At 50.7% G+C, this 22,983-nt stretch overlaps 4 protein-coding genes across 4 annotated transcripts in view; 2 read left to right on the top strand and 2 right to left on the bottom strand.

The window, feature by feature from the left end:
- Nucleotides 1-2,678, bottom strand: part of COCSUDRAFT_58178 (hypothetical protein) — a gene marked incomplete at both ends in the record, with an annotated part of 40,513 nt that extends 37,835 nt beyond the window's left edge. The window contains 5 exons of the mRNA XM_005644428.1: nucleotides 213-361; nucleotides 795-927; nucleotides 1,363-1,488; nucleotides 1,950-2,083; nucleotides 2,561-2,678. Coding sequence (XP_005644485.1) covers nucleotides 213-361; nucleotides 795-927; nucleotides 1,363-1,488; nucleotides 1,950-2,083; nucleotides 2,561-2,678 — 660 coding nt within the window. The remainder of the gene's footprint in view (nucleotides 1-212; nucleotides 362-794; nucleotides 928-1,362; nucleotides 1,489-1,949; nucleotides 2,084-2,560) is intronic.
- Nucleotides 2,679-3,191: 513 nt separating this feature from the next.
- COCSUDRAFT_44340 (hypothetical protein) lies at nucleotides 3,192-7,214 on the top strand (the record flags this gene model as incomplete). The annotated part of the gene is made up of 11 exons (XM_005644427.1): nucleotides 3,192-3,251; nucleotides 3,535-3,736; nucleotides 4,045-4,172; nucleotides 4,457-4,561; nucleotides 4,802-4,872; nucleotides 5,108-5,117; nucleotides 5,503-5,568; nucleotides 6,002-6,113; nucleotides 6,428-6,483; nucleotides 6,719-6,794; nucleotides 7,039-7,214. The coding sequence occupies 11 exons, from the start codon at nucleotides 3,192-3,194 to the stop codon at nucleotides 7,212-7,214; spliced, it is 1,062 nt and encodes a 353-aa protein (XP_005644484.1).
- A 2,644-nt stretch (nucleotides 7,215-9,858) lies between these two features.
- Nucleotides 9,859-10,164, top strand: COCSUDRAFT_58175 (hypothetical protein; the record flags this gene model as incomplete). Its single annotated transcript, XM_005644426.1, has 1 exon — nucleotides 9,859-10,164. One exon carries the CDS (start codon nucleotides 9,859-9,861, stop codon nucleotides 10,162-10,164), a length of 306 nt encoding a protein of 101 aa, XP_005644483.1.
- A 1,397-nt stretch (nucleotides 10,165-11,561) lies between these two features.
- COCSUDRAFT_44339 (hypothetical protein) overlaps nucleotides 11,562-22,983 on the bottom strand; it is a gene marked incomplete at both ends in the record, with an annotated part of 31,029 nt that continues 19,607 nt past the window's right edge. The window contains 26 exons of the mRNA XM_005644425.1: nucleotides 11,562-11,802; nucleotides 12,095-12,183; nucleotides 12,374-12,508; nucleotides 12,822-13,025; nucleotides 13,450-13,542; nucleotides 13,892-13,982; nucleotides 14,229-14,345; nucleotides 14,624-14,707; nucleotides 15,101-15,261; nucleotides 15,435-15,626; nucleotides 16,124-16,240; nucleotides 16,748-16,894; nucleotides 17,154-17,240; nucleotides 17,504-17,727; nucleotides 18,075-18,297; nucleotides 18,562-18,846; nucleotides 18,910-19,011; nucleotides 19,174-19,290; nucleotides 19,593-19,649; nucleotides 19,885-19,995; nucleotides 20,296-20,429; nucleotides 20,832-20,967; nucleotides 21,349-21,483; nucleotides 21,887-22,058; nucleotides 22,338-22,434; nucleotides 22,837-22,954. Of these exons, the coding sequence (XP_005644482.1) occupies nucleotides 11,562-11,802; nucleotides 12,095-12,183; nucleotides 12,374-12,508; nucleotides 12,822-13,025; nucleotides 13,450-13,542; nucleotides 13,892-13,982; nucleotides 14,229-14,345; nucleotides 14,624-14,707; nucleotides 15,101-15,261; nucleotides 15,435-15,626; nucleotides 16,124-16,240; nucleotides 16,748-16,894; nucleotides 17,154-17,240; nucleotides 17,504-17,727; nucleotides 18,075-18,297; nucleotides 18,562-18,846; nucleotides 18,910-19,011; nucleotides 19,174-19,290; nucleotides 19,593-19,649; nucleotides 19,885-19,995; nucleotides 20,296-20,429; nucleotides 20,832-20,967; nucleotides 21,349-21,483; nucleotides 21,887-22,058; nucleotides 22,338-22,434; nucleotides 22,837-22,954 (3,669 nt within the window). The remainder of the gene's footprint in view (nucleotides 11,803-12,094; nucleotides 12,184-12,373; nucleotides 12,509-12,821; nucleotides 13,026-13,449; nucleotides 13,543-13,891; nucleotides 13,983-14,228; nucleotides 14,346-14,623; nucleotides 14,708-15,100; nucleotides 15,262-15,434; nucleotides 15,627-16,123; nucleotides 16,241-16,747; nucleotides 16,895-17,153; nucleotides 17,241-17,503; nucleotides 17,728-18,074; nucleotides 18,298-18,561; nucleotides 18,847-18,909; nucleotides 19,012-19,173; nucleotides 19,291-19,592; nucleotides 19,650-19,884; nucleotides 19,996-20,295; nucleotides 20,430-20,831; nucleotides 20,968-21,348; nucleotides 21,484-21,886; nucleotides 22,059-22,337; nucleotides 22,435-22,836; nucleotides 22,955-22,983) is intronic.

Below are 22,983 nucleotides of genomic sequence, written 5' to 3'. Positions count from 1 at the left end.
CATGAGCATGCATGAGCCAAACAGCACCTGCAGAAAGCTAAGACTTTTGCAGATTCAGAACTTCAAGATCTGGCTAGGAGGCAGCTTCTGAGCTCACCTCTGGCGAGAGCTTCTTGAGCTTGCCAGAGGCACAGAAGGTTCCTGGGCTCGAGACGGGATCAAAAGTTCATTATCAGCCAGAGATCTAGTAGATTTGTAACCAAGGAACCCACCTCGGGGGACAGCATGTTGAGCTTGCCGAAGGCAAGGGAGGTCTGAGGCCGCAGGATGGCGCTTGCACCTCCGACCACCGCATAGTCAATCACTCCCGCCTTGATGTCGCTAATGGCATCGTTGAGAGCCACAAACGACGACGAGCACGCTGCACGCATAGAACACAGTATTTCTTAGTCATCTTATTCATCTAAATGGTCATCTTAGTAATAGTCATCATACTAGAAATGGTTGATGCTGCAGACCAGGCATCAGGTTGCTATGAATATATGACAACTGGGGAGGCAGCTGCATGCAAATACCAGAAGACTTTGGAGGAATTGCAGCTGGGCCTTTCATCAAGGACACTCGCAAAAGGCATCAAGGGAAGCAGGTTGGCTATAAGCATGAGCGAAAGGGACCAAAGCGGGGACCCTAAACCCTAAACCCAAAAAACAATAAGTACAGCACAATCTCATGCCAGGGCTGAGCTGCGACTACAATGGCCAGTTTATGGTGGCTTTCACAGGATGTCTGAAGGACAAGAAGAGGAAGAATTGAAAGATACATCTGATTGCATTGAGGAGCAGGCTGAGCCGCACCTGTGTCGACGATCTTGGAAGGTCCTTTGAAGTTGTAGAACCAGGAGAGTCGGTTGGCAAACATGGAGGCAGCGCAGCCGGTCTGCTCATAGCCAGTCACGCTGTCAACGTCCGCCAGCCACTGCGCATGCACCTGCCCAGACAGCGTGACTGATATTCGTCATTACTGACCTCTCTGACATCAGCGCACCGTTGATTATACTTTTGAAATTTCCAAGCCGCTGTGGGTGAGGTCTGGTCACCAGTGCTTGATAATACAGGGACTTGAACTTGGACAGGTGCATTTCACGCTGAGACCATCGTTCTTGACAGGACTTGCGTTGCCAATTTTGTGTCTGCAGAAACCATCGTGCTTGACAGATACAAAGAGGCGCCTCAGCTCAGGCACTTGAGTCAAATATGGCAACTGTCTTACTGCACCGGCCCTGCTGGCTCAGGTGTCTCTGGAGAGGGCGTGAGCAGCTGACTTGAAACCTCTCAACACAGTATGTGTGCAGCTGAGATCTCAGGAGAGGGTCTGAGCATATTGTCAACATGTCTTTCAGACAATGTCAGAGCACTGTTTTACCTCTGAGCCGCAGCAGCCGATGTAGACTCCGCAGCGCTCTGAGGGCAGGTCTCCGATAATGAGGCCGCTGTGAATCAGTGCCTCGTAGGACACTTCCAGCAGCTTCCTCAGCTGGGGGTCCATTTTCTGCATACAGACACCATTTTAGTTTAAGATGTCAGATTCAAATTGATCGATGTATCCTTAGTACTGCCACTGAACTTATCAGCGCAGCAATGCATGCACAAGTTTGGGTAAATGGTGTGATCTTTTGCAAGACCCTCTGGATAAGTAAAGAATGAAAGACCGACAAAAATTAGCACGGATTCATCCAAGAAGTTACGGTAAGACATGCAGCAAAATTGTGCCTCTGGTCACACTCTAGGGGGCGTATTAGGTAAGCAGAGGCTGCAGGCCGGAGCAATGAATGCTGCAGTGCAGTGCAGACTTTGTTGACATGTCATTGTAGAGGCAAAATACAATCACCTTTTCAAGGTCTTCCTATCAAAAGCAATGGGTGCTGCTTTTCCTGCCAGGCGTGTGCATAATTAGCAGGTCAGACTGGCACCTTTGGGCACAAGGATAGAAAAAGGCAAGGGGAGACTCACGTTTGCCTGCTGGGCATGCACTGTGAAGAAGCTGGCATCAAACTTGTCATAGTCTGGCAGCTTGCCGGAACGAGGCGGTGTCTTCAGCTGCCCCACTGGCCAGCGACGGTCGTCCTGTGTCTGCATGTCGACACCTGCATTTGACACAAGACATTGTCAGTCTAGAACAATCTTGAACTCGCTGCAGAGAGTTGTGCAAGGCGTGGTGCCTTAGAAGAGCATGTAGGATAGGCGTGTTGATATCTGCTTGGCGCAAGAGGGCACATTGAGCAGGATGTGACAGATCTGGCGGAAAGGGGGCGCAGGGAGGGATTCACAGGACTTCAAACAGACATTATCAAATGGGTTGATCGTTCTCTGACAGGCACAGGCTGTTTGGGGTTGTTCCTTTGCTCAACGAGGACGCCTTTTGGGCCCATCTTGTCAAGGTCCTAAAATCCGGGTCACAGAAAACATTCAGTGTGATCCTTTCAGGCAAGGACAGGCGATCACTGAGCAAGAGCCAAGACAGCAGTTGGCCTAGCCGACATGCGATGTCAGGAGACACTGCCTCATACGCAAGAACGGCACGTTGGAACATGTACGTCTGCCTTTGAAAGGTACTGTCTCACCGGTGAGGAGGTTCTCCCAGAACTCGGATGGGCTGCCGGACTCGGGAAGACGGCAGGAGTAGCCCAGCACTTGTGCCGCAGGCTGCGCCATTGCGGGTTTGCTGTAGTTTCCGGTCATCCCGGTTGAGCAGACTGCACTGCGCAGGGAAAGCGAACAGATTGTGAGCTTGCACCTCATGGATATCAAGAGGACGGCAAAAGCCCAACCTGAGACAGAGACAGGGACAGTCACACCGCACCTCTTGGGTCAATAAGACAGCTGCAAGAACCATATGGCGCATATGGCGCACTTACAACCCCTTCTTTGCTTCAGCTTTGAAAGCTTTTGACTGTAAGCAGCACTAGAAAGCGTCTCCTGCCGTACCGAAGCTGGAGAAGAACCTGGTAAACTGCATGCATTGTCATGCATTCGGCCGTGAGAACCAACCGCTAGACTAGCATGTTGTTCCGATGTTATTCCTGCCTATCGGCCCGACGTTGTTTCTAATGCCGTGTCCAGCCTAACTTCATCTATAGATCCTGATGAGAATAAATAGTGGCGCAGGGGGCAGTGGTACTCATAATTTGACGCCACCAAAATCCCTTGCAGATATCCGCGCGCCTGAACACGGGCGGTAGGGTCAAGGTCGCTATGGTGTTCCACCTGAGCGAAGTCGGACCAATCGCCGACATCAAACAGAACGTCAAAGAGGTGATCCATTCTACCGATCGTCTAGAATTGCATCGATCCCCACCTGGGTTACACCGATCATGGTACGTCAGTTGCAGAGTACATTTCAAGCTTCCTCAAAGGCGCGGCGCGTATGCATCAGCATTGCTGTACTTCGTCATGTTGTACAACTAAGTTGTGCCTTTGCCAGGCACCAGCACACGTAACATACCTGCAGGTTCCCCTTCGACGCTCTCACCTGATGTAATCCCATCAAGGTGTACTTAGTAAGTCCGTCTGACGCCCTGTGGGTTGGCTCGTACAGGTCAAGGCGCATGTCGCCAAATTCTCCAAGCCAGATCCCTATCTGGCAATCCGGACGCTGGTCATCACTGCTGTGCTCTACGCCGGCTTCTACGCCGCCTTCCCCTACTACTCCAAGAATTGGACCCTGTGGTCGCTCGCCGTTTTCATGAGGGCGGGCCTGAACGTTCGCATCTTCATCATCTTCCACGACTGCTGCCATGGTACGGCGCAGGTCTCCCCACCCCAGAGGCACATATTGCTCTCTGCCCACACCAGTTCTCAACCGCGTCCCGTCAGATCGGAAGCAGCAGAGCCCTTGTCGGTGGCTTCGACCTTTCTTTGCATCTTGCAGCACCCGTTGCATCTTCGGAAGCTGCCAGAGGCCCTGTGTTGGGCCCTGCTGTTGTGAGGCCCCAAGCAGATAACTTGCGCTTTCTGTGTCTATACTACTGAGACAGGGCACTGAGACAGGGCACGGCCGATCTGAGTTCACTGACTGGGCTAATTTCTGCCGATGCTGTCACGGCAGGAAACTTCTTCAAGAGCAACCTGGCCAACATGCTAGTGGGGAGGCTGACTGGATCTCTGCAGTTCACTTCGTGGACGGGATGGGGCAAAGTGCACAACACAGACCACCACATTCACTATGGCAAAGATGTGAGCCCCTCTGCTTCTGCTGCAAACCTGACTTCTTCTGAGACAATTCCCTGCAAAATGCAAGATATTTTCAGTCAGCTGACAGCGTCAAGTAGGCTGAGAAAAATATGTGCCCAATACATCATTTGACCTACTCTCTGTTTCTTTCCTTGCTGTATCCTCAAGCCCAGAGCCGACAGGAAAAGTGTAAGATACGCAGCAGCTGACAGCCGCTTGCTTTCAGCGAAGCTCTTTGTAAAGCCTTTGTAAACAGTAAAACCTTACCAAAGAATATTGTTCAACAGGACCATGCTTTGGTGGAGTGGGGAGCAACTGTGATCTGGACCAAGCAGGAGTGGGACTCGTACTCTCTGCCCAGGAAGATTTTCCTGCGAATTGCCAAAGACCCGGTGAGTCATGCGCATGTTCCTTCGTATTATTGTGACAGGAAATTTGATGCCCTAACAGTGTGTTGGCTTGTGCGGGCTTGCATGATGTCTCAAGCAGCCTGCAAAGAGACTGGCAGAAAGCTCCTGCCAGTGAGCTAGTGCTGCATGTCGTGCTGCATGTGATTGTAGGGTGATGGAAAAAGGAAAGTAAAGTGACTGATCATGCGTAACGCATGCTGATGTTTTGTGGGTGCGCTGCAGGTCCTCTTCTTTGCCTTCATCCCACCCTTCATCTTCCTCCTCACGGGCGTGCACAACAACAAGATGCCCATGTAAATGTTTATCCGCCTGCTCACCTAAGAATCTTGCTCGCTAGAAATGGCAGTGCTTGTTGCCATATAGTCTGCTGCCTTTTTAGGGGCTGACTTGAGGACTTTGTGGAAAATTGCCCAAATGCTGCTGTGTCTTGCGTGGCATGCCACTGAATTGGCTGCCCCAGACTCATCTGTCTTGTCTAAATGCATGCATGCATGCATGCATACAAACTTTAGAAGAGCACTTTTGCAGAGGATTCAAAGTGAGTGTGCGCCTCACAGGATTGACTGGATGGTGCCCTCTCAGCCCAGGTTTTCTCTCACGCCCATGGCGCCAATTGACAGAGTCCTGCCAACACTGTTTCCCGCCCTGCAGGCATGCACCCTTCCTCTCTGACTCAAACTTCAACAGATTCACTCATGGCTGCGGTCTGCGTAACTTTGAAGACTGTCGAAACTTTAGGCTTGAAGGCATTTTGCGACGCAGCCTTGTGGCATTGCTTTGAGCTGCTCATGTGACACCTGGTTGAAGCTCTACTTGTGCTGAGGTCTTCAAGGGAGGAGACTGTTCAAAGTTCAAGACTCCAATGCAGTCTATTAGCATTGCTTGTGTCATTCTTGTGAACGGGGTTTATGTTCTCTGTGCAGATCTACGCTGGCTATGCCATGTTCGGGAAGAGCTACCTTTGGTTTGAGCTCGCATTCAACGCACTGGTGAGACTCCCCTGCACACACAATTGTTGCAACTGCCCACTTGCAAATTTTAAACTTGGATTTAATTCGCCTAGATCAGAATGCTACCAACGCACCCCACACAACTTGTGGAAGTTCTGTCCTGTCACTGGAATTTTCAGTTCGAATCGGCAGGACTGTCTTCGAGCACCCCTTCCTTGCCTACCATGTAATGGCCCCACTTGGAGTTCTCAGTCCGCCCAATACTGGGGAGATGCTTGCCAATATCAGGGCGCCAGGATATGGCCTGCCCGCATAAGAATCGTTCGAGGCCTTAAGAGTCCAGTTTTGTTAGGGTTAGGGCCCAATAGGGTAAGGGCCCAATATATTGAAAATTATAAAATGAAAAACGGAATGACAATGGGGTGCCAGATTTCTGTTCTAAGGGCTAAAGTGCAAGTGTGCATGGCTGCAGGGGAGCATTTTCGGGTTCATCCTTTTCCACTGGCAGCACTATGCCAATGTCCCCAACATGTACTTTGGTATCCCCAAGGACGACCACGAGCGCGACCTGGCATCACTCATGGGTGAGTCCATCTTAGTAAGCTCAGTAACAGCGTAGAACTTATTATTACTTATTAGTAATGGGTGTTAATTTGCCCAACCAGCGCAGAAGATGCCTGCAGCGCCTCATGCAGAGCACTGAGTACTAGCTTGTTCATGCATCTGCTCCTATTTGCAGATCGGCTGGCTGTATTGTCTCAAAATTGATGCATAGTCAGCATCGCATCGCCATGCTGTGAACGCCATGAGGCATGGTTTCACCTCTTACGAAGCCATACTGGATCTGTGGAAATGTCTGCAATCAGTGCTGAAAAAATGCTGCTGGTGTGAACTGCAGGCTCAACCTTCCAGTACGTACCTGAGTGGTACAAGTGGGCGACCTTCGGCATCGAGGTGTGTTCAAATTCGAATTCCGATCCCCTTGACACTTTCCTGCGCTTCAGCAGCAACTCGAATCAACCAAAGCCAGGCTGTGAATCTAGCCTTCAACTTCATACTTGCTAGCAGCTGAAAACCAATTTCCTGTCCTGCATGCGCCCATGGCTCTCCGTGTGAAGCCAATGCAGGGTCTGCATGCATGTCAACCTGCGGGTTTTTGAATTTGAATTTTTGTGTGTTTTTGAAATAGTATCACCACATCCACCATTTCTCCACCAAGGTCCCCTCCTACCAGCTGCGCCCCTGCCACGACACCGCCCCGCCAGGTGCGATTACTAACGATCTATCACTAACGACGACTCATTGCCAAGACCATTTTTGTCTGCAACTGCTCCAAACAGTTCCAAGAAGTGCAGATGCCCAGACCCATGGACTCTTCTGTCAGAAAAGTGCCATTGAATGTCTTAACACACGGCCAATCTCCAGAGTATCTGAGCTTGTAGTTGCCAGTTGACATGCCTGATTGAGAGCCATCTTCGCTGATCAGAAGGCACTGTGTGGCAATTACAGGCATGTGGCGTTACATCAAGTACCTGGACTTCAAGACTGAGCTGCAGTCTCTGCTGCTGGTCATGTGGAATCCTGAGAAGCACCGCTTTGAGTCTTTCCCTGAGCTGAACTGGCTTCTGGGTTTCAAGGACATCGACACTCCAGCCGTCTCTTTGAAGATTGCCAAGGAGGAGTGAGCTTCTATTTCAAATTTAAGATTGAATCGAATTCTAATCTAGAGCATGCATGCATGGGAGGGCAATGCGTACATATCAGGCCCTCAGAAGAAAAGAAAATTGTTGAGCACTTTTGTTGTCATCTGTAACATTGGTTCAGTACAACGCTCAGCGACTGGGCAAAAAAAAAGTCTTGAACCTGAAGCACCAAGGACCTGTTGTGTCGATTTTCTGCCCTGCTCATGTTGCTTTAGGATGGCCTTCAAGCAAGTTTTGTGATGCAAAGAGCGTCTATACCAGCATGCGCCGGCGTCACAGTGAGTTGGTTTGCAAAATGAAGGTATCAAGTCTTATACGTCTGCATCCTCTCTTGGTTCAAAAGTCTATCCTGTATCCGCTTTCTAGTGCTCGTTTCAGAATGCTGATTTTAGAACGAGCGCAGGCTTCTGCAGTGGAGACACCTATTGTATATCTTATCATCCTGGGAAGTTTGCATGCACTCTTGATGTTGGGAGTTTGAATACTGGTACTTTTGCGTCTGCCTGTGGCATCACGCATTCTTGCCTGTGATATGGATGTGTTCATATGTAACTTATAGTGAATGCTGCACTTCAGGATAAGTGAAAGTGCATGCAACATCTTCAAGCAAGCGTTGTCAGAGACTCCTTCTGGTGCTCACATGCACTCTTTGTGAGTGTCAAGGAGAGTGCCTGTTGACCATAGCTAGAAGCACGTGCACGGAAGTCATTGACGGGCAGATCAATCACAACAATGGTCTAGAATGAAGCCTTAAGGCTGCACATGGTCCCATGCATTCTTTTTTATCTATTTGCAAAGCGCTAGCATGATGAGATCGAAGGTGTTAACTCCTAGAGGGCACTTGTAGGCATGCAAGGATCTTGCCAGGCCTGCCGCGCATTAACAGATCCGTGCCGGGCAGTGGCAGAAACGCCTGCGCGCACAGCAGGGCCAATTTCAGATAACAAGATAATGTCAGGAATCAGTGTATCGCTATTCCTGTCAGGGGCAAGGTGTGTCTGCAGAATAGCTGCAGCCTGCAGCCTTTACCTGAGGTAAAGGCTGCCATAATCATGTTCCTTGCTGGACTCGCCTGGTTCAAAGATGACCAAATTGAGTGTGGGCACAGTGTTGAGTATGTGCTGCCTCCCGCCAGCCGGACTGAGAAAAAGAGGTTTCCTAAACCATGAAAGCATATAAATACCCGGTCGTGCTTTTCCCTAGGACATCTGATCTGACAACTGTCCACCTTTTCACATGAATTATGCAACGTCCATGCTCTGAGCTTCCTGTGTTCAAAATTTGCTTTATTTTCAATTCGCAAGATCATCAGATTGCAGCTGATTTGCTGCATGCTTTGGTGCTTGCCTGGATTACTGATACTTGTGCAATCAGGTTGACTTCCACCTACTGCCTCAGCTTGCCAATGGACATTTTCCCTGTTGCATACAAGCCCACATGAATGCCTGCATACCACAGAGACCCCCTCAGCAGATTGCTGAATCATATTTCATTGCTAGGGCATCCGGGTAGTCTGAATCTACTACTTTAGTAGATGAATGTGCTACTGCATTAGTAGATTTTTGGCACATGTGTCATCTAGGGCGTTAGATTCCCTCGCAGTATAGCACCTGTGTTGGAACTAGTGTGGTACGCACATGGGGATTGGGAGGGCAGTTTTCCACTCAAATACTCTATCTATGTTCATCGATTTGGAATATGGGCAGGCCATAACACATTGGGCCCACCCTCCTTCTGCACCCCTTCAGTATTGGGCGTACTAAAAACAAAAGCTTTCCTACATTACCGTATGAACAGAAAACTCTTTGTTGATGAGCTTGAGTTCCGGAAATGCCTCTTAGCATCTCGAGATGCCTTTTTTCGTATGTCACAGTAATAAAGAGAAGCCCATCCCCAATAGCACACGTACAGAGCGCCTTACCCGTTGCATAGGTTCTGCTTTCCTTGTGAAATTCTAGATAGAAGGTGTGACCACGGACGAGGATGGCCGTGATGTCATAGCAGACTGGGTATCGAATGAGCAGACGAGGATAGCTTTTACTGGTTGCAATGCCATCGAGTCGGGTGCAAGGTATTTTCATCAGAGCTGCTTGGGTAGGGAGGAGGCGGGAGCATTATCCTATGATAACAATTACTATCATCTCCGTGGTACCACAGAAAAATACCCGGAGCTGTGGAACATCACCACCCACAAATGCTGTGGGGATTGATTTGCTGCAGCGAAGGATAGCCTGCCCGACGATGACAGAGCTCAGAACCTCAAGTATCAGGGAGTAGTAGGTACGTTACAGTCACTTTGCAGGCTTCACTATACTTGACAGGAAGACCTCTGTGCCGTGCCTTTCAAATATGTCAGAAGAAGTGAAAGCCCGATTGGTGCACAAACTTATAATTTGTGCTGACCGCAGATGGAGAATTCAAATCCGTGGAGAAGCAGCGTGCTGACAGGCGAGCTTGCAAGCGTCGCAAACAGATGTCATTGCTGCAGACTCACCAACAGACAGATGGGACCACATCAACAGTGGTCTTTACGACGAGGCCGCTTAATTAGCGAATCTCCTTCACCCACATCTCCGACAGCCTGCGCTTAATCGTACCTGGCCTGTACGCGACCCTTTTGGCTGCGATGGACTTGCAAGCAAGCGGGCTAGAGACAAGGAAAGCCAGCCCAGCAGCTGCAGTGCAGATCCAGGCAGTTCCATCGGCTGCCGAGCCGCCAGCACCAGCACCCGCTAGCCTTCCGCAGCCAGCGCAGGCAGGCATTAGCCGCAGACAGCTGAGCAGTCAGGCAGCCGCAGAGGACATCGTAAATCGCTGGAAGGGGTTCAGGCTCAGGGCATCAGCCAGCCGCGAGGAGCTAAAGCGCTTCCTACAGGACAGGCAGCAGCGGCCAAACTGCACTTCAAAAGAGTCACTGCTTGCGAGGGTGTAGGCCATCTTGAGGCAGGAGCATCCAGACGGTGAGGCCATGCTCTATACCAGATGGGAAGTTGTGCAATTCAAATTGCCATTGTAATCCCAATGGAGATATTGAAGAATGGCTGAGGTGGAAAGCTGAGGCTTGCATGTCTGTAGGTGGCTTGGAGCCCACCCTGCACCGAAGAACCGACCACAGTCAATGTATTTGAAGCACGGACAGAAGTCTCCGGAACAGGAAAACCCTACGAGGAATGTCAGCAGAAAAACCAGGTATTTCAACGCAACAATCCTCATCCAGTCTGTTGTTATGAGGAAGCTTGATCGGTAGAAGGGGCGCTCACGTTAATTTAGAGGGCTTGTGCTGTGGCATTACACGACTCAAGATCAGAACGTCGAACTCATTCGCCTGGTCGGATGCTGCATTAGCGAGTGTAGGCTGCACTGTGAAGGATTGCGAGACATGCACTTTATAATTCCCGAAAGTTTCTTTCCCGAGAGTGAATCCGTCAGATGACACGAGGAAGCAGACCCTGCGGTGCGCAAACCCCATCCCAGGATCTGAGCATTTGGCTGAATTTTGCTGACGGGGGAGTCACCATTTAGAGTACAATAGCATAGAGCAATCCGAGCCTCAAGTGGATTATTGTCAACTGCACGACTCTGACTCAGCACAGAACAGTGCATGGCCACTGACTCGATTGAGAACAAGGGATCGTCTCCCAAGTTTCGAGTTGGAAGGTTTTTAAACGTCTGCATGATTACAGTGTGTATGATTACACCAGTTTTAAGAAAGGAAAATGAAACTCCTAAGAAATACACTGGGACTTTAAGCTTAGATTCAGGAGGTACACAACACTCTTTTCAATTAAACTTGATCGTTGCTGAGCGTTCTGCACCCATCACTGAATGCAATGTACAGTGCACCAAATGGCTGCGTTGGCAGCGGGAAAGAAATTCATGAAAGAAATGCATCCGAATGCAACCCCCAAAAGCCTCTGTGCTTCACGTACACGCAGCCTAAATGCCAGATGTACGCGCGGACACATTTTTCGAACCGAAAGACATTCAAGGCACTGCCTGGCATGGCTATGAAACGATGGTACACAGGTAAAGAATTTCAAATCTCCAGAACTCAGGAAGGCTGCATTGCTTTGTGGTCCATGCGTACTTCTAAAGAGAGTCATTGACCTAAGTGGTGCATGCAAGCCCACTAGAGTGCACCCTCGTGGAGCCAGTTTTCCTTTCATTCTCAACCCTCATTTTCTCGGAGACATTGCCACTTCCACACACCAAGCTGCAGGGAAGTTCCCTTCCCAGGCTCACAAAGCTTATTGAACAGCAATTTTGATTTTGAATCTGGAAGAATTCAAATTTGGACGAACTCAAATTCGAACGAATTCAAATTCCTCCCTACAGACCGTCGCCGCCGAGCTGCAGGGGGGGGAGCGCCTGGCTGGCAGGCAGGTCATAACCCGGCAGCGTGGTGCAGCGTGCTCCGATTATGCTGTCTTTGCCAAACTTTGATTTGTCCTGGTGGATAACGAGCTGCCCGTTCTTGCGATATAAACCCAGGTGGCAGAACACAATCGCGTTGCGCCCCACAATGACTCTGTCTTCGACCAGGGGCAGGTCAAAATCGTTGTGCGCCATGCTGCGTGCACAGAAGAAAAGTGTGGGTTAGTCATCATTGGTAAAGCAGTGGTAACCCTCCTAATAAGTAAGGCGCTTGCATGCCTAGTTGCAATGCAAAAAGGTTGCTGAACGCGCAGCATGCACATGACAGACGTAACCAGAGACGTTTGAAAGCGCATTTCTTTTCAAGAGCACGTAAAGTGGCAAAGCATAGTACCATACAGGGCTCTAATTGTTGAAGAACCCCATAAAAAATTAAATCACAGCAAGTGTGTGACAAGAAGATTTCCAAAAGGCTGCTGGCGGCTTACCATGAGTCTAAAACCACCTCTTTCCCAACAGTCATGCCCCAGATGCGGCCAGAGACATTGTGCCAGAACGAGCCCCTGATTGCCTCAGCCTGCACCAGTCACCCAAACATACTTATTAGCACCTTTTCTGAGAATGCCAACAGGCACGCTGTTCTCTGTACCTCATGTAAGCTTGTCTCCTTTGAAAGAGCAGAAGACTGAGCTGTCAAGCTGAACACGATTGACTGTCACAAAGCAAAGAGGAATTATAATTGAAACATGAGGGAAAGAGATGCTTACAAAGGTGTGGCTGAGGGGGATTTGGCTCATGAGCACAAGGGTGCGTTGCAGATTGAAGGCCTCGTTTTTCTTCCACACCCTTCCAGGCTGCAGCTTGCCCACCAGGAGGGCCTTGCACCCAGCAATCAAAAGAATCTGCAGCACACAGATACACTCAATCAGGAATGCAAATCCAAACGCTTGAGCAGGATATGCAGCAACCATGGAGGCTGTGAGAAGGCGGGGCCAGTGAGCAATGCCATAGCAGTAGGAAAACAATTTGGACAATGCTCTAGAGGACAGGGAATCCCTCTCAGAAGACAAACCAACATTTTGACTGACAAGGTGAGATTAGCCCTCCTTCAACCTGCCCAGCAGCTTTCAACAAATTTAAAGCTCACGCAGGAAAGTGCTTCCAGGCTTTTAGAGCCAGTAATCATGATTAGTCATCCACCAAAAGGTGAGTCACCTGGCCTGCCCCGAAGGCAGTGTAAACAAGCGGTGCGAGCGCCAGAGCCACGTTGGGAGAAGGAGCCAAAGCCGCGACGGCCGCTGCCAGAATTGAGGCGGCATGCGCTGCAATTGTGACGACCAGGAATGCGAGCAGCGGCTGCAGCAGGGGAGCAACCGCGAAGCGCAGCTTCTCGCCGGGAGTCGTTGCCGGGTCCATCACCTGAGATAGATACAAATATTCTGCATGAGCCAATTGAGTTTTGATTTTGAAGGGGCGGCATACATGTGCAGGCGCACCGGCCTTTCATTTCATGTAATATGTATTGGGATGTCTGGACCTGTTCGTAGCTAAAGCTGTGCATTTGCAAGCAGCACACTCATGTAACTGGTAGAAATTTGACAAGGTACCTTGAACAAGCTGCAAAGCAGGCTCCAGAAGAAAATGTGGGCAATGCCACTTGCACAGGGCATCTGTATATGAGGAAGTCGCTGCAATCAAGGACCAGCCGAGAGCTGCCGATTTGCAATGACATTTGCAATGACATTGAGGCAACAAGGGAATGAGTGCGGCGGGCAAATTACACAAGGACACAACGCCATTGTAGCTGCATAGTGCAATTCGATAGATTTGCAAGGGTGCTTACCCCCAGGCGGACGGTGGTCTTGACCAGGGCAGTGGCGGGTGTTCCAAAGTAGAGCATCTGAGCCATGAGGTCAGCGCCTGGTTCAGCCGAGGCCTGTCCTCCCAACACAACTCCCTTGCCCACCCGAGTTGCTGGGCACAGCACGGACGCCAATCCCAGCAAGGCCTGCATGAAACAAACCCTAAACCCTAAACCCTAAACCCTAAAAATCAAATTTGAATTTACATATAAGTGTTCAAATGGGACGCATAAAGCTCAAGAGTGCAAACGGCTTTGACGCGGGCGCTGAAAAGGGGCGCAACTTGCATGAAATAAGGGTGGACGTATACATTTCCAGGGGTTTCAGGGTGCAGCTATTAGGGTTCAGGGGTCACAAGACAGCAAATATCAATTGTCAGAAATTTGCATTTAAGTTTTTAATATTATGGCAGTGCAAGCGCACCTGCTGCCCGATATCAACCTTGCCAACGAGGACTCGGTCTGCGTCCAGCGCCCTGGAAGTCAAAATGTTGGCCGTATCGCCGATGTGCACCCTGCAAATTTTTATATCAAGCACCAGTTTAGCTGCACTCAGAATGCGCCTTGCGCATGTATATGCAAGCTTGCAGCACTGCAAGCTTTTATACCCTGCATGAGAAGCTTTTAAACATGCGCAAAGTTCTTTTCAGGCAAGTAAGGGCAGTACAACAGTGAGAGCCGGAGCAACATTGAAGATAAGCACCGTAACCCTGCATCACGCCCCCTAACCCTGACATCATATGAAGTAATGCGTTCCTCACCCTTCGGCAATGTCGAGCATGTCTGGGGTGAGCATCATATTGCCGAAGCGGATGTTGACCTCCTTTGCAATCTTGGCGCCCATGGCTCTGAGGTACACATTGATCGCCCATGTGCCCCTGCATGCCATCATCATCTTCAAAATCTAAATTCAAATTTCAAGAAAAAACACAAATACGGTGCCTGGAAGCAGCCAGATTTGCTGCATGTATGGCTTCTCTGACAGGAGAGGAGATTGTGCTTGAGAAAGCAATTTGACTTATGCTGAGACAGAAACAAGGCGATGAGTTATTGGCCCTGCTGGGGAGTGAAAGCAAGCAAAAGGGAATGAAATAAAGTATACCTATCACATATCATTGAAAGAACATTTTCTGTCGATTTAGGAGGGATGACTCACATGCACATGATGGCGAAACGCTTATAGCCCATCTCGACCGCTCTCTGGGCCAGCCAGAATCGGAGTCCATACTCCGACAGCCGCCTGCAGCCATCGCGTAATTGCTCTTAGATACAAGTATCTGTTGCTTTCTTCTCGTGCGCAACACTCAGCAAAGACAACTCTCTTCTCAGCGAAGAAGTCATGCAGTATCCTGGCAGTGTGTGGGTATAAGGACCACTGAAACTGTCTAGTGACAGGAAGCCTGAGGATAGGGCACCAAGAGCACACCTATGCCACCATGGCAAGCATGTATATGCAAGCCCGTGAAGTGACTTCCGTTTGAGGAGAGCGCAAGGGTCCAAACCATACCCACATCATGGTAAGGTTGTACTCCCTGATCTCAGCACGAATCCTACACTTCCTTTGCAAAAACGTGCAATTCAGGAAGTCAATGTGATGTCAGGATTCATGAGTCACTCGGGATGAAGACCCCACCTGTGAGTGCCAGGTTTGGCACGGCCCAGAGCGGCCCACTTGATGGCGACCATGGCAGCGCACAGCAGTACGCCGAAGATGACGTAGGCGACAGGCACAAGGGGCACGAACAGAAGCGCCGTTGCCGGGTGAAGGAGTGCTGCCAGAGCCCCGGCCTCGGCCTGCAAAACAGCTCATGATTCAATCTTTAAGTTCATCAATATTCGACAGGGTGGAGTGCAGAGATGCTGTGAGAATACGCTTACCGGCAGTGCCAAGAAGAGCATGGACTTCACAGGATGTACCCTACTTCATGACCGTTGATAATATGGTGCTGGAAAGCTGAGCCACTTACCGGCAGCGCCAGGAAGAGCATGGGAATGAAGAGCGGGGAGACCATGGCGGTCAGGGCGGCGACAGCGTAGACGGCAGGGGAAGTCATGAAGGGAAGCTGGAGTCCCAGGAACGCCATCGTGCGGGCGATGACAAACAGCGCTGAGTAGACCGCAGGCGCCGTCACCAGGGCGATAGTGTACATGCCCGCGACCTGTGCAGCACAGAACGTTGGCCATGTTTTGCCTGTGATTATCGGCCGTTCTCTTGCCGATGACTTGCTCAGTGCTGGGTCTGTGGAAAGTGCAGTGACCAGGATTGGTGATGCAATGCAATCTCGCAACCAGGTCGAATACAGGAGATTGCTTCAGAATGCCACATTTGCCTGCCACTTTTGAAGGCCATCTCTGCAGATTGCTCATAATGGAGAGATCGCTCAAATCTGGATCTGCGCAAGTGTTGCAGTGCTTTGGATTTCCAATGCTCGAGGGCCCGATTCCCATTCCTCACAGTATGTCTGGTTCAAAACTTGGCTCTAAATTGTTGGAGTTTGACTTGACTCGATTTTAAATGTAGGAATCTGACTTATTGACTCGCCTGCAGCAGGGAGTGGGCAGTCGCCGATACAGCAGGGCTCTCGATGAGAGCCAGTGCCTCAGCCATATGCGGCGACTGCTGCGCGGCAGCTGCCGGTCCCTTTGTCTTCCGGACGGGGGCGGCCTTGCGAGGCTTTGTGGCGAGCGCCGGCAGCTGCTCTCCCTTGAGCAGAGTCAGTCCCGGGCCTGCCAGGCTGAAAGGGTCCAGCCGGCACCCGTCCCCAATGACCACCTGCAGATGCAAACATTTGTCATATTAGAAATATTACCGGTAACCTTGCGAAAAGGCTTTCCTGCGAAAACGGGCCGCAGTTCAAAGCTATCAGAATCCCATCGCTGGGTGAATTCATTCAATTTTACCCGCTCGTTTGTGGGAACTGTGCTCAATGTTTATACCCCCTTTACCACATAGGGTTCATATTTTTATTAAGATTATCATTGATATTACTGTTATTGCTACATGCTTCAGCTGCCAAGAGGGTACATCTGCAGACAAGCTGCTGCCAAACGCTTCCAAAAAATCAGGACGCGCCTAGTGTTAGCAAGAGCCACGGTGCTCAGTACTTATACCAGCCTCCGCCAGCCGGAAGCTATGGTTTATGTGTCATCATTATTGTTACCATTACACGCTGTTCCTGCCAGGGGCAAGGTGCGTCTGCAAACAAGACCCATGTGAAGGCTGCCACATACTTTACCACTGTGCATGTAAGGTTAAGTGTTATTGTGAGGCATGCATCACCTCGTCAAAGTGCAAGAAGCCGCCCTTGTAGTAATGGCCCATGACCGTGGCGCCTTCACCGATCGCCACGTTGTCTCCGATGCTGATCAGGTCAAAGTCAGTCACGTCCAGGGTGTCGATCACAACATTCTCCCCGATGTGCGCCCCCTGCACGGCCAAAATAAAGAATAATGAATATTAAACCTTCTTTAGTATCCCCATAACCTCTAGAACCCTACAGGGAGGGATCCTAATCATCTAATAGGGCAGGCTGCCGGTTGAGGCATTGCACAGCATGCTGGGTTGCACAATTGTTGAGGCTGGCAGTAAATCAGGGAAATTAACAAGGCGCCAAGACAAGTCCGGCTTGTGTGGCGTGAGTATTCTACATGCCAGTGGCAGGAAAGCAGATGGTAGCGGTTTGTACCATTGCCCGCAGCCAGGAGACGAGCAAGCCTGTGCTGCGCAGCTGGTCGGCAAAGATCATTGTTGTCACGCCCACCATCCTGTTCACCTGCAGCAATGAACACAGGTTTGAATTCTTCCCTCAACAGCTGCTGTAGTGCCTCACAGTAATGCTTTACCCATAAACAAGCAGACACATCCAGCAAGCCCTTAGTGCAGGTAAAGACTCAGCATAGGGCAGCCACATGCACCAGCCAGCATCGCTCAAACAGCAAGTGCACTGCAGACCATCTTCTTGAGCTGGCATGAAGGCACCGAGAAACAGAATATGGTCTAAAATTACAATATTCAAGTTCGAAGTTGAGCACTCACCAGCCACCAGCGAGCAAAGTCGCCGGAGAACATTTTGATGGGGTGGCGGGGGGACAGTCGAGGTCCAAATATGCGCTTGGTCAGCACGCATGCAAAGCAGAGGCCGAATCCGAGCGCCAACCAGACAAGAGGAATGAGCGGCAGAGCCGCCCAGATGCCCAGATTCGTTCCGACTCCAGCGGCGGCGGCGAAGCAGGGAACTCCCACGGACATGAGCACGGATCCTGTGACACACCCATGCGTCATAAAGTCAGTCATGCATGCAGAATTGATAGCTGCAAAATAGAAAGCGGCCACGACAGGCCTGTACCAAGCCTGCCGGCGAAGCAGGGGACTGCAGAATAACTGCTGGCCATGCTTACATGCGAAGATGAGATGGAATTATTTGTGAATTGTAATCCAAGGTACGGTACTCTTCAACTTCAATTGGATCCTTCGGGCCAATCCGGTGCAATGCGACAGCATTCAGCACTTTTTGACATGTGAGAGAAGCATGCCATAGAATGTTGCAGGCAAAATCCTTCATATTTTCCCAAGAATTCTGTGCAGGGTGGTTTGGAGGTACACGCACCGATGTACAGAATGCCGATGAGAGTTGAGACGGCCCACTTGGCCTCACGCTGCCAGGGGCGCTCATGGGCGGCGGCTGCGGCGGCCGCCGTTACTGCGGCGGGGGCCGGGCCCGGGGCGATTTTTTGCGCGGCGGACTTTGGCGCAACGGCCGGGATCGGGATCTCTGAGTCAAAGGCAGAGTCCGTTGATGGGCTGCGAACCGGCCTTTTCCCTTCGTACGCCTGCAGAAGTCAGACCAGAGTTGAGACACCCAGACGGTGCTGCAAATCTGTGGCGCGCAGCATTCCAGTTTCTGTGTATTACATTTTGCAGGGAATGAGCGAACGAGAAGAAATGTCTCCATGCCGCTGCGAGCGCTTGACAGTGACGGCTAGCCAGTGTTATCGGCTAATTGGCAGCCGAACAACTCGATACATGCATGCTGCCCTAGGTTGAGCTGCACTGCTGAGATCAGCCGTTGCGCGTGTTGTGCATGCCAGTCGCACCTTGACTGGCTTGGCCACAATCGGAGTTGTCAGCGCAGTCGGCGATGGCGGACGGGGAATAGTGGGCAGGCTCTGGCGGTCAGGAGTGCGCGGGGCGATCTCCTCTTTCTCTTGCGGCGGGGTGCTGGGGCGCGTGTCATCAGCGGGAAGCTTCAGGGCGGCTTCTGCGGCAGCTCCCTGTGGCTCCTCAGCGGCCGACGGCTCGGTCGCCTCAGCTGGCGCGGTCTTCGACTCCCCGGCCTCCTCGGCCAACTCCCTCAGGCCCGCGAGGGTCAGCGTCCCGATCTGCAATCAGTCATTGAAAGGAGTCATCCACCCGTCATTGAAACAATATACCATAGCGCTGACTTGCACACCAAAGGATGCAGGGATATCGCTGATGCCCACTCTTGCACATCTCCCAAAGACCCACACTCTCCACAGAAGCCTGACATCTGCAACTTCTTGGTACTGCACAAGGCCAGAACTACAATTCAAAAGTTTACAAGTGACAATTTTGGCGGGAAGTCTGTCCACTTAGCAGCTCAATGAAGGGGAATGAAGGTATAACAGTGCAGGGCTACGAGTGCATGCCTGCTCAAGAGGCAGAGGCCGTCCGATGGCGGTCTGGACCTTGGAGCGGATCTCGACCAGCTGCAGGGAATCCAGGCCCAGATCTGCCAGGCTGTCGTTCTCTCCAACTTCCCCCTCCTTCAGGCCCATCAGCCCCAGCACCGACGCCACCAGGCCCTGCCAGGATTTGAAGTCGATTGAACTTGCTTTTTGGAATATTTTCTCAGATATTTTTTTCTGGTTTCTTTTTCTCTGGAAATATACACATGGGACAAGGCCCTGACACATGCGCACGTGTGTAGTCTGAGCCACACCGGACAGCTCTCTTCAAGGTCGATAGAAGTTCAAAGCCCCCAGCAACGATGTTTGAAAAGGGCAACTGGTCAGCGCACTGACGGCGGCTGCGCAGGCAAGAAACTGGAACGGAAACATACAAAAGTGAAGACATAGGGGAAAAGTAGTGTTGGGGTATTTCTTACCTTGTCACTGTCACCGCCGGTGTTGCTGTACAGCTCGTTCAGAGTGGCATTGCAGCCCTGCACAGAGCCACTCTTCTTAGCTAACAGGCTTATTTTTAGGGTCTAGGGGTATATTTTGGGTACGGGGTTCAGCCAACAGATGTAAAAAGCGCCTTCCTTTCTCAAGGAAAGTCCAATGCAGACCTCACATTGACAATTTCTTGATTTTGTTCCAAGAGTACTTCTGTGCCTTTATGGCGATAAAGAGACATTTGTTTCTGCTGAGCTTCTGAAAGAGACAATGTATACGCACCATCATGGAGCCGATGCAAGGGCCTCCGCAGAGGAACTTGCCCAGAGCAACGAGGCAGTCCTCGATCGGCTGCGGCGGATTGATCTCAAACTTGCGTCCGATGATCTTGCCCTGAATTTTCAAGCAAACAAGTGATGATACAACGAGTACCAATCAAAAACGCCCGCTGTCATTCCGCCCACAGCAGGCTGCAGTTTTCCAGCAGACGAAAAGTGGCGCCCACATTTCAGAAACAGGCAACGAAGTCACAACCTCGCATGAAATCGCCTACTGATTGCATGGCTTGCTGAGATCACCGTGATTCACTCCATGTCAGTGCATATCAGGTCATATTTTTGCAAAGACGATTAGTGCTGAATAGTCGTAAATACGAAGGTAATTGAATGGGCAGGTGCAAGGATCATGACTCACCTGCAGGATCTCTTCGATGTACCCAACACCGGCCACTGCGCCCCAGGAGATGGCGAGGCCTGGCAGACCCACTCTCCTGCGCGACTTGCACAGCATTTCGCCAACCATGTTTGCCCACGCGTAGTTGCCCTGGCCTGCAGGATTCAAGATTCCGTTCAAATACAGGGCCTGCAAAATTCAAGTTCGGGGTGTCAAAATTCCCCTTTCTTCAGAACTGCAGTGATTGCCAGACTGCAAAAAGGAGAGTCAGTCTCACAACACTCAATACTTTCTGGTAGCATCATGCCAACAAACTGCATGCGTCCTGCCACCACTCATTGTAAAGGTCAGATATGGAAATATCAGGCTGCTGCGGGGTTGTACAGTGCATCACCCCTAAAACAATACCCATGTTTATATACGAGCGTATGAAACATGCCTCCTCTAGCCTAGCGTAAAGGGTGCCACTTCTTCTGTCTGTCAAAGCATACTGCCGACGTTCCACCGTCACCAAATTCGCATTTGTATCTGAAATCGAATTCAAAACAGTGGCGCACCTCTGTTGCCGGCCCACGCAACCGAGGAGCTGAACATGACAAAGTGCTCCAGGTGAGTCAGCCCCTGGCAGGCCATATCCAGGTGCAGCGCCCCCTGCGCCTTGCACTCCACCACCTTCTGCCAGCTCTCGCCAGTCTGCAGTTTTAGACAAACGGACTGATCAGTAACCCTTTGTGCGTAGTAATTTGTCCCCTGACCAGAGCGCATGCCAAACAAGCATACTGCCTAAACCATTAAGGCATCGCTGTTTGTGCCCTTGCTAATTTGCATCTCAAGCATGCACACTCCTTTCCCGCCAATTGACAGTCTAATTTCTCCTGCTTAGCATTCCCATTTTCAGGTCCTGTCCCCTTATCAAAGCACTTCTGTGCGCACCAGAGTGCAAATATTTTATGCACTAGACCCAGCTCAAACGCTCTCCCCTCCCAACCCAGGGCTTCCTGACAGTACAAATTTCCAAGAGCACAACCAGGAAGTTTATGATGCCTTTAGTAATTGCGCTTTAATTTGTTGCACCTGGTTGGTCAGGAAACGGTCGCTCAGAATCATGGCGAGGTGAAAAACGCCGCCGACAGGCGCCTGGCTGTCTGCGAGCTTGATCAGTGCATGTGCCTCGTCGAGGTTTGCCACGTCCAAGGTTGACACCGCCACCTGCATGCATGCATTGCTCAGGCTTCACGCACGGGAAAGGTGATGCATAGGATCAATTGCATGCTTTCCCCAATCTTTAGGACTAGATACGTAAAGCAGCAACTGGATGATTTCTTTTGCGGCTCGCGCGTTCTTGCACACCTCGCCCGTTCTTGCACACCTCTCCCAGACCAGATTTGCAAGACCAGTTACTGTTATTTTTATATGCTTTCCTGCCGAAGGCAAGGTACGTCATGCAGACTAGACCAATTCCCTCAAGAAAATGCCTCATGCAGATATTGAAAACCCCAGCCAAGCAGTGACTTTCACACTCCCCAGCTTCCCTTCTTGAGCCGACCAAGGCCCCATTTCTGCTGCACCAGAGTATTTTACATCAACATTTCATTAGCTGATGATCGATTACCTTGGCGCCAAAGCTGTCGCGCAGCCTCTGCACGCAGGCAGCCTGCTCGCCCGTGCGCATGCCTCGCTTGGAAGTCAGCACGAAATTGCGAGCGCCCTTTTCGGCCATCCAGATCACCATCGCCAAACCAAAGCCACCCAGTCCTCCAGTGATCACATACGTCCTGTCGGGCCTGCAGCAAGATAGCAAAGGTTGCTCAGATGCGCACACAGTGGTTTGTCTGAGTCTCTGATAAGTTCTGGTCCTCCGCTACGAAACAAATGGAAGGCTGCCGGCGCTCACAGGCTTTCATGCAGCATACATTTGGGGCGTATTTGGACAAACTTGGGTCGTTTTTTGGGTATTGGCAGGGAAAGCATTACCTGACACAAGAAAAATACACTGTCAGGACAATGCTCTGGCAAGGAGTTTTCAAGACGTACAGGAGTAAGGGGCGAGAGCGATGTCTCACCTGAAGCTTATCTGAGGCACCGCGCTGAGCTCTGAAGAGGGAGCCACCTCATCTGTCCCTAAGGTTGGCTGCACCAGGACCTTCCCGATATGTGTGCCTGGGAATAAACACACAGGGGCTTGGACTCTGACTCACAAGGAGACTCTTTTGGCGTAATAAATAAAATTTACAGTGTGGCCCTAATTCCTGATCAGCATGATGCGTTCCATGTGTGGCTTTATGTGCAGTCGCACATGGCAGACGGTTCTGCTGTAGCAGAAGAGGTAATGCTAAGATTGATCAGACAATTTTGCTGTTGGCTGTCTGCTGTTGCCATCGCTATCCCTATCCCAGACACTAATTGCTAAACTCTTCTGAAAACAAGAAGCAGTTGCAAGAGAGGTGTCATCTCAAGACTGTCCTTGGACCGTCATTGGGCCACTTCGAGATGTACCAAGATCAAAGATTTCTGGGAGCTACAAAACAATTAGAGATGGTGATAAGAATGATGGGCCCGCACCTGAGGCCATGTAGCGGAAGGCGGAAGGTACATCATCCGCCTTGTAGACCTTGAATGGCAGCGGCTGCACCTCGCCTGTGCGGATGCCCTCATTCAGAAGAGCGCTCAGTTCCGCCATCTGTGCAGACCAAAGCATCACACACGTTT

The sequence above is a fragment of the Coccomyxa subellipsoidea genome (assembly GCF_000258705.1).
Source record: "Coccomyxa subellipsoidea C-169, whole genome shotgun sequence".
Lineage (NCBI taxonomy): Eukaryota > Viridiplantae > Chlorophyta > Trebouxiophyceae > Coccomyxaceae > Coccomyxa > Coccomyxa subellipsoidea.
The sequence above is the reverse complement of the archived record's forward strand: the minus strand, read 5'-3'. Positions and strand labels throughout refer to the sequence as shown.